The sequence below is a fragment of the Ceratotherium simum genome, chromosome 22 (genome assembly GCF_057802395.1).
Source record: "Ceratotherium simum simum isolate JZ-2026a chromosome 22, ASM5780239v1, whole genome shotgun sequence".
NCBI classification, from domain to species: Eukaryota; Metazoa; Chordata; class Mammalia; order Perissodactyla; family Rhinocerotidae; genus Ceratotherium; species Ceratotherium simum.
Window position 1 is genome coordinate 38,379,472 of NC_141921.1, and position 9,553 is coordinate 38,389,024.

The window sequence follows — 9,553 nt, forward strand, 5'->3', positions numbered from 1 at the left end:
ATCCAGGCCTGCACGTTAAGATGACCAAGACAACGTTGATTTGCTTTTGGGTACCGTATCTGTTAGAGTTTGAGTTAAAATAAGTGGCTTTAAAAAAACAGAGGCTGGGGCTGCCCCCGTGGCGTAGTGGTTAAGTGCGCAGGCTCCACTTCGGCGGCCCCGGGTTCGCAGGTTCAGATCCTAGTCGCGGACCTACACACCACTCATCAAGCCGTGCTGTGGCAGCATCCTACATACGAAATAGAGGAAGATTGGCACAAGTGTTAGCTCAGGGACAGTCTTCCTCACCAAAAAAAAAAAACAGAGGCTGATTTATCCCTCAAAATACTTGAAGCGTGGAGCTAGGACTGGTGTGGGAACTCTGTGATGCCAACAGCACCCCAGCCTCCTCCTGTCCATCACCACTGCTGTCCTTAGCATGTAGCTTCCACCCTCAAGTGGCCTCATGGTCACAGAATGGATTTTGGAACTATAGCTGTTAGGTCTACATTCTAGGCAGGACGAAGGAGGAAAAGAGAAAAGGGCAGCAGGTACGTCAGCCACAGGTGTGTTCCATGACAGTGCTGCTCCTGGTGGGAGAGGAGCGACCACCCAGAAACAGAATGTGAAGCTGGGCTGACTCTGAATCTGGGTAAGCAAGTGTTACTGTATTTTCTCTCTCAGGTATCTGTGGCTCTTGTGCAATGAATATCAATGGAGGCAACACTCTAGCTTGCACCCGAAGGATTGACACTAACCTCAGCAAAGTCTCAAAAATCTACCCTCTTCCGCATATGTATGTGATAAAGGATCTTGTTCCTGTGAGTTTCTGCATCTCCCTCTCTCTCCCCGTATTTTTTTTTTTTTTGGCAGGGAAAGGGGGAGAGGTGTGTGCGTGTTATGCTATGTGTTCTTTAGGGCAGGCTTTTTTCCTGTCTGAGTTTAATTAAGCAGTTTGAACGGCGGAAGATAAACACGCCTGGAAGATCCTCCAGCAGCTCATTTGGGGAAGATTGTTTGAGAAGAACAGGGCACAGAGTTTTAGAGTTGGAACAGTCCCAGAAATGAAGAATTTGGCCATAACTAGAAAGAATTCATGTGGAAAATACCAGTTGGGAAAGCAACAGTTACGCATTTTACTCTAATTTCTGCTTCCCTATATTTGACCACCTTCGCCAACTGGGTGTTTTCAAGGGTGGGTGGGATTGGAAAGTTTCCCAAGTGGGTGAAGGAGAGATTTCCTGACCACAGTTAACATTGTGACTGTTTCTCCTTTTGTAATCTTTGCACATATCCATGCCAGGGGAAGACAGTCTGATGTCTGTCTGTCCTAGGGTGGGGAAGTAGGCAGTGTCCAGGAAATGGGGTAAAAAAGAAAGGTAAGGGGTGACGGTGGAATCTGACCCTTTTCTTCTTCTTCCTCTTACTCTCAGGATTTGAGCAACTTCTATGCTCAGTACAAATCCATTGAGCCTTATTTGAAGAAGAAGGATGAATCCCAGCAAGGCAAGCAGCAGTATCTGCAGTCCATAGAAGATCGTGAGAAACTGGTCATTAGTCCCCATTTATTGTCTTGATTTGAGGAATTTTGTGGCAAACACCTTTGCTGGGAAGTGTGACTTGGGGGCGGGGGGGACGGGTAGCAGCATGAGATAATGCAAACCATTTAGTGTATTCTGGAAAGGAACTTGAAAAGCATCTGTCCAAGGGGTGGACATCCATCCTCTCAGGGCCAGATGGGTAGCATGAACTCATGAACAGCCCGGAGTGGACCAACGAGCTGGAGTGCCTGTGCCTTGCCTGGAGGGACAGATTGGGACTGTGTTGCCAGATGTTCATCTTTTTCTAAAGAAACCAGGATGCAAATTGCCCGGTCTTTAAAAGTTGACAGCTAAATCCAAGTTGCTTTTTAACACTGTAGGCAGATAAAACACATGCTGGCCATTTGCAGTCCTGCTACCACCACCCTGTTTTACAGATGGGAGCAAAACAGTTAATGCAAAACTGGGACCAGAACCTCGATGTTCCTTCCCAGCACCACGCGTCTAGTGATTGCTCTGCGGGTTGTCAGGGGCCTTCTCCCTCTCTTGGAGTTACTATTCCTCTGTACCAGCTATGAAGTCTCTTACAGTGAAGGAGTTATCATCAGGTTTTTAGTCTCCTTCTCTTGCACTACTTTTACCTCCTCTAAGAAGTCTCTGATTGGCATGCTCACTCCCTGCACACTCAGTGTCCTTGAGGAGAGGGAGAGGGGGGAAGGGGAACAAATGGAGATGAGTCCCAACAACGTGCCGGCATGGGGCCAAGGACGTGTGCTGTCTCACTGTCCCCACTTCATGTGTTCCTCCAATACAGCACTTAGCCTAAGAAAATCATTTACATGCCAATCCGTTATCAGACTGAGCACACCTCAAGGGCAGGGGCTGTGTCTTAACTCCTATCTGGGTCCCTAGACTCTGGCACGTGTTATTTTATCAATAAATAGTAGTTATGTGAATGAGTAAATAAATTCTACCTTTTAGGTCTTGGGGAATATTTAGCCCCTCTCCTCTTCCCCATAAACCGTTAAGAAAGGAGAGTCCTAGTCAGAATGCCCAGCTCTGTCATCACGGAGACGATGAGGGTCAACGCAGTGATGTTCTAAGTCAGAGTAAGCAGCTGACTCCTCTTTCAAGAGTCTCTTGTTCTCAGGACAGAGCTCTGCCCCCCATTTCTAACTCCCAGGGAGTCTGACACGTCCCAGGGTCCAGATTGGAACTGACCACTCTGGCCCAACCCGTCATCTCACATTCCTCAGGCAGGAGGAATACTTGCAGCTAGTGAACATCTCCTTGATGTGGTATTTTTAGGGAATGAAGGGTTCCCCCGAGTGTGTTTTCTAGGTAATCAAAATTTACCCATTTAAATGTCAAACATTTGTTTAGCATTTTTCACTTCCTTAAATTAATATGCTGAACATAAGTTTTGATTTTAAAAGCCATAATGTTCGTTGTAGATAATTGCAAGATGCAGAGAACTATTTTTTAAATAATCTGTAATTCCACCACCCAAAGATAACCTCTGTTGACAACTGCTTTTGTTTTTCTTTTGTATGTTACATGATATTTTTATGTAGCTGGGATCAAAATGTAAATATGCTTTTGTATCCCGCTTTTTTCACTTTTGTTATTGTGAGCATTTTCCCGCATTCTCAAAAATTGTTTATAAGCATTAGCTTACACTTGGCTTTCTACTACTTCAAGTGTATGCACTGTGTATTATTTAACCATCCACTATTGTTGAACAATGAGATTATTTCTGATTTTTTACTTATAAATAAGGCTAGATAAACAGCTTTATCCTTCAAGTTATATCCAGAAAATTCTAGTTAATTTCTTATTACAGATTTTTCTGTAAGTACACTAAAGAATATGACTCATTAAGGCTCTTAATCCTGTGGCCTTGTGCTTTCTAGACCAGTGAGGCCAGTTTACACTCCCATCAGCTGCCTGAGTAGAACATAGATTTTGTTGAAGATTCACGGTTACAATCATGACCATCAACTGTGTGTCGTCTGTTATCAACTGTCACTTCAGATGTCAGGATGCCCTTCTGTTTTGCTGATTTTAGTCAGTTTCTGTTCCCCAAATCAGAAAGCCCAGCTTGTTAGAACTGGTTGGGCACATTAAGTCAGTGTGGCAGGTGTTAAGAGCAGGGATCCCAGAGTCAGACTGGTCCCACCCCAGCTCTGCTACTTAGAGCTGTGTGACCCAGACAAATGACCCAGACTCTCTGAGCCTCAGTTCCTTACCTGTAAAATGGGAACCTGATAGTACTCACCCTGTAGAATTACTGCTCATTGTGATGTTCAAATGAGGTCAAGCCAGTAAAGCATACAGTGCTCCATGCAGGTTGGCTATTATTCAGGATGATGGCGATGTTCCCATTGAAAGCCTGAGGTCTCTGCCGAGCCAGGGCAGAAGCTAGTATACGCTGCTAGATGCCTCAACACCCAGGGCCTTCTTAAATTCTCCTAGACTGGGCTGGCCCAGTGGCGTAGTGATTACGTTCATGCGCTCCGCTCCCAGGCCTCGCAGGTTCGGATCCCAGGCACGGACCTACACACCACTTATCAAACCATGCTGTGGGGGCATCCCACATATAAAATGGAGGAAAGTGGGCACGAATGTTAGCTCAGGGCCAGTCTTCCTCAGCAAAAAGAGGAGGATTGGCAGCAGATGTTAGCTCAGGGCTAGTCTACCTCACAAAAAAAAAAGAAAGAAAACAAAAAAAATGAATTCTCCTAGACTGCATTCTAGGTGGTAAGGTTTTATTCATGTTTCTGTTTTAGATATGTGAGATATTTTTGTTTATTAAAAGACAAATGCATTGTACTTGAACTTAAGAACTCTGGGCTCTAGTCCAACAGATGTTTACATTTCAATTCCAAGATCTTTTTTACAAATCTGATAAATCTCTGCAAACCACCCCTAGGATTTTGCCCAAAAAACTCACATGCAAGTAGGCACTTTTTTCATGCACTGAATCAGCTAAGGACATCAGTCATCACACTTGATCAGCTAAGGACATGCAGTCTTTCCGTCCCGCACTCCTAACTGCCCTTTCCCCCCAGGACGGGCTCTACGAGTGCATCCTCTGTGCCTGCTGCAGCACCAGCTGCCCTAGTTACTGGTGGAACGGGGACAAGTATTTGGGACCTGCGGTTCTCATGCAGGTAAGGAGCTCTTCAGTTACTTTAAGAGAAACTGAGGGGCTGGCCCAGTGGCGTAGTGGTTAAGTGCGCACGCTCCAGTTTGGCGCCCAGTGTTCGCAGGTTCGGATCCCAGGCGCAGACCTATGCACCGCTTATCAAGCCATGCTGTGGCGTCCCACATATAAAGTGGAGGAAGATGGGCACGGATGTTAGCTCAGGGCTAATCTTCCTCACCAAAAAAGAAATTTTTTTTTAAAAGAGAAACTGAAACTCAAGCATCCGGGAATCCAAGAGGACAGTGCATTGTTGGAAACCAGACATTCTGTGGGGCGATGGTTTTCTTTGTGGGCGTCCATTACAAACGGTAATTGGTTGTATTGTCCGCACTTGGCTTTCAGTAAATCTGGGGCTTCATCTGCAAAATGCCTTCATTTCAGTATGGTGAGGGTCACCCCAGGAGGTGATGCCATGCTTTTTGGCAGACCGTGCCTTGCAGATGTTTCAGATGTGTTCCCTGTGCAGCTGGCTCTTACGACTTGCCCACTTTCCCCAGACCACATCTGTCAGAAGGCTCCCCATCTCCCTTCACAGGGTTTTTAATGTGCACGCAGGGGAGAGAGAAAGTTCACTGAGAAGCAACTACCCAGCTGTAAGGCTAGAAGTTGTGTCCAGGCCAGTGGAAGCCTGGGGTACTGGGTTTAAGGGTTGCTTAGAGAGAAAGCAGCATTGCTTTGCATTGCCTCTCACCATAACTATACTTCACGGCAAAGAAAGTCACTGTCTTTGGTTCCCAGAAAGCTTGTACTTTTTAGATTTGTGGTCAGTGCTTTTCATGGACTCAGAGCAACTGAGAAAATAACTTCTCATTTCTTATTTTCCCACAAAAAGAAAAGTTACGTGGTTGTGTGGCCATTTATCAGTATTGATTGCTGGCCACATTAATGATTGAATAATGAGGTACATTCATAGCTGGCACTTGTGCCAATGATCTGAGTTGTGGGAAATGCAGAAGTCCTCAGTACCACTGCTAGAGCAGGCCCAGTGATGGGAGCTTGGTCAGTTTTCAGCGGGCTGATCTCAGGCTTCTGGGATGAACATACTAATTAAAAGAATCAGTAAGTGGAACAGTGTTATCACTGGAGAGGTCTGTTAAGTGATTGGTTTACTCAGCCAGTGGGTAGGTGCTATGAAGACAGATAGAGAGTCGTATGATACAGTCCCTGCCTTCACGAATTCATAATCTGAGTAGGAAGCTAATGAGCAACTTGAAATAATTAGGAGATGATGCCTGATCATATATAATTAAGTACCAGAGTACCAGGTGCAGTGTGGTTCAAAGGTTTGTGGATCCTTAATCAAGAGACATTATAAAAGAGTTGAGAACCTTTCCTTGAGAGATGGCAAGAATTAAAGCGTGCAGAGACAGGCATCTAAGCTGGGAGCATTCCCCTACTTGTGCACTCCCGGGGCCTTGAGTTGAACCAGAGGGCTGCTCTGGCCGGTTAGGTTGACAGCTCAGCTAATAAGTCCTGGTTTCCCAGGCCTATCGCTGGATGATCGACTCCAGAGACGACTTCACGGAGGAGCGCCTGGCCAAGCTGCAGGACCCCTTCTCCCTGTATCGCTGCCACACCATCATGAACTGCACCAAGACCTGTCCCAAGGTACTCGGGGCTGCCGCCCGCAGCTCTGCCTCAGAACTGACATGTCAGCAGTGGCATGTGCTTGTGAAGAGGCAGCTGACAGAGGGCAAACCTGGTCATTCGAGGCAGAGAGAGACCAGAGTGTGCCTGTCCTCTCAGTGTGAGCCTGGGGGCTAGTTTGGCAAAAGGAATGGACTCACTCAGGCCCCTTCGGGAACAGAGTTTACTTGTAGGCTACATTCGAGCATTGAGGGAGTCCAGGACCCCACAGGAATCCAGGAACGGGAACTTGCATTCGCCCTGACTTCATCGGAACCACAGGAGGAAAGCCGGCAGAACACAGGCAGATTCCCTCTCCGTGTCGCAGGGTCTCTGTCTCACATCACTGCTGCCGGTCTGCTCTGCTCTCTGGCACCCAGCCTGTTCTTTCTCTCTGTACGTCTTTTCTCTGTCTCGGAGCTCCTGCTTACCAGCTGTCACTCCCTCTGCCTGCTCATACTTCCTGCTTCCTGGGCTCACTCTGGCCTTCGGCTGCAGCCGTCTGCCTGCCTTCTCTCAGCGTTTCTTAGCTCACATTCCTCAGAGGGAATCTCATTGGCCCACGTCAGCTTTCCATGGCAGCCCACATGAGAGGTGGATGGCCAGCCATGGATTGGGTGCCCTTTGGTCAGGTGCCATCCCAGGTCCAGTCAGGAGGCAGGGAGCAGCCAGGGCTGCCCTTTGAGCAGAGACTGTGAGCAGAGCAATTTCACTTTAAAGGTGCAGTGAGTAAGCAGGCAGCAAGATGGAAACTAGGATAACCAGTTGGCGGTAAAAAAAAAAAGAAAGAAAAGGCAGCATATCTTAAAAAACATGAAGTCCAGGCTGGGTAATAGACTTATTTCTTGTCTGGAAACCTGCTGTGTTTCCGGGGGCTCTCCCCTCTGCCACAGTGCTTCTCATGGGGCCTTGGCATCAGGATCTGCTATGGGGCGTGGTGGGTGTCCCCACCAGGTGAGGGAGAGCACAGGCTCCTGTGTCCCACTGCCTAGTTTCCCCCCAGGCTCTGCCCGGGTGAATTCAGCAACTTCTGAGGCAAGTTATGCTGCTCATGGGCTTAGAACAGTGCCTGGCACACGGTAAGCACTCAATAGATGGGATGCTCTGTTATTTAAAAAAACAAACAGTGTTGGGCCTATTTGAGACTGTCAGAGACAGCATCTCCAAGGCCGGAGCCTGGCTTAGTATTTCTTTAGAAGCTCCACAGGGGATTCTGAGGTGTGCAGAGGATGGCAGACAGCCAAGACCACCAAGAACAGAGGCTCTCTGTGACCTCCTCTGTGTCCCACCCTCCCCTTCGGTAAAGCAGGGATGCACATGAGCTGTGAGACTAGACACAGGTCAAGATTGTTTGAGCTGGAAGGGACCTTGAAAATCATCAAGTGCAACCCTTTTCACGGATGGGGAAGCTGATCCCCGGGGCAGGAGTCGGGAGCGGGCGACTTGCCAAGGTCACTCTCAGGTCAGGGGCAGGGCTAGAAGCAGGCCACTTGCCTCCCAGTCCAGTGCTCTTCCTCCCCGCACCTGGATTAGGTTGACTCCTATGTGCAGACCGTCTAAGTCTAAAATCCCTCTTAATGAACTGGGGGGGGGGGGGGCGGGGGTGATCCATGGTTCCATGTTCAGAAGGCTGTACTGTGAAGGGTCTTCCTCCTCCCCCATCCCCAGCCACCTCCCTGGAAGCCTCGGTGTTAGCAGTTTCTTGTGTGCCCTTCCAGAGATATTTTATGCATATGTGTCCTTTTCTCCCTTTTTTATGTCACAGTCATCTACCTTTTTTCACTTAATACATTTTGGAGATCATTCCATATCAGTCTTCAAAGACTGTCTTCTCTCTCCCTTTCTTTCTCTCTGAAGACTTCTTTTCTTTTTCTTTTTTATTTTCTTTCTTTCTTTCTACACACTTAATTTCAGGGTTAGAGTTGTCCTGCTAAAATGAGGGGACCCTTCACTAACCTCAGATGAGTCTTCGTCTAATTTTGCCAAATACTTGCTTGTCTCCCTACTTCCACGAGGCTGGCATTCACTGGGTTTAATTATTGTGCCTCCTGCAGAACAGATGTGACAGCTGTAGGGCCCAACTGCAGCCAGTCCCAGTGTTACTGGCCAGTCGAACTCACGGTGCTTATGCAGGGTTAACAGAGAGGTCATTTCTTCCGCTTACCTTTGAGGGCTTGTGTATGTTGATGGTCGTGTGTAAGACTGAGAGATGTCTGGCTATTTTGATGCTGGCTGTGGTCACAGAAGAGGTGCTCTTTCCTGGACGTCTGGGCATTTAGAGGACAGGCTCCCGTGGCTCTGCCCTGGGCTCGTTTGCCTGCTCCAGGGAGCCGCCGCGGCAGGAATTCAACTCAGGCAGGGCCTTTGCCAGAGAGGGCTGACCGCTGACCACTTGAAATGTCTGAAAGTGGAGACAGAGGAGAACTCAGCCCCAGCCCCTGGGTGTTAAAGGATGTGATTTGCATTCACCTTACGTTGACACTGTAGCAGCTGGGAGAGGAGTCTCGCCCAAGGTCCTGGGCTTCTTCTGTTCGGTTTCGCTTACCATTTGGTGTTGATTCTCTTCTCTTTTTTCAAGGGGCTGAATCCAGGGAAAGCTATTGCTGAAATCAAGAAAATGATGGCAACCTATAAGGAGAAGAGAGCTTCAGCTTAACTGCTCACATGCTAAACATGACTGTCACCAGCTCAGCTGAACACAATTTATATCTAATTTGAGTTCCTTCAAAGCTCTTGATTTTCCATGAATACAGCATGTATAATAAAAATCTTAAGAAATAAATAAATGTTGTTCTGCTTTATCAAAAAAGTAAGCCTGTTCCTTTTACTTGCTGCAGAGGAATGTGACAGTGCCAGAGGAGGAGTCTTGTCCTTGAGGCGGGGCCAGGGCTCCAGAACTGAGCCCTGGAGGAGGAGGGGTATGGTGGGTACAGGCATGGAATTGGTGTCACGCGGGACCTGGGGCTTATCCCCAGCTCTGCCATTCACCACCTGGACGACCTTGGACAAGCTCCTTCTCCTCTTTGTTACTCCATTTGCCCATCTGTAAAATGGGAATCATAATTGTGCCTGCCTCACCCATATGGTGTGAGAATGCCCAATAAGTACCAGCTCTTATTATACAGCATCCCAGTTTCCACAGTTTTCAGTATTAGAATTATTTAAAGCCAGACCTTGGTATGTCTTTGTATGTCTCATT

General features: G+C 47.5%; 1 protein-coding gene across 1 annotated transcript in view; it reads left to right on the forward strand.

The window, feature by feature from the left end:
• The window catches only part of SDHB (succinate dehydrogenase complex iron sulfur subunit B), a 38,862-nt gene extending 29,699 nt beyond the window's left edge, over positions 1-9,163 (forward strand). Inside the window, exons 4-8 of the mRNA XM_004425630.3 lie at positions 664-800; positions 1,413-1,529; positions 4,592-4,693; positions 6,214-6,336; positions 8,933-9,163. Of these exons, the coding sequence (XP_004425687.1) occupies positions 664-800; positions 1,413-1,529; positions 4,592-4,693; positions 6,214-6,336; positions 8,933-9,010 (557 nt within the window). The 3' untranslated portion in view covers positions 9,011-9,163. The remainder of the gene's footprint in view (positions 1-663; positions 801-1,412; positions 1,530-4,591; positions 4,694-6,213; positions 6,337-8,932) is intronic.
• The last annotated feature ends 390 nt before the right edge of the window (positions 9,164-9,553 follow it).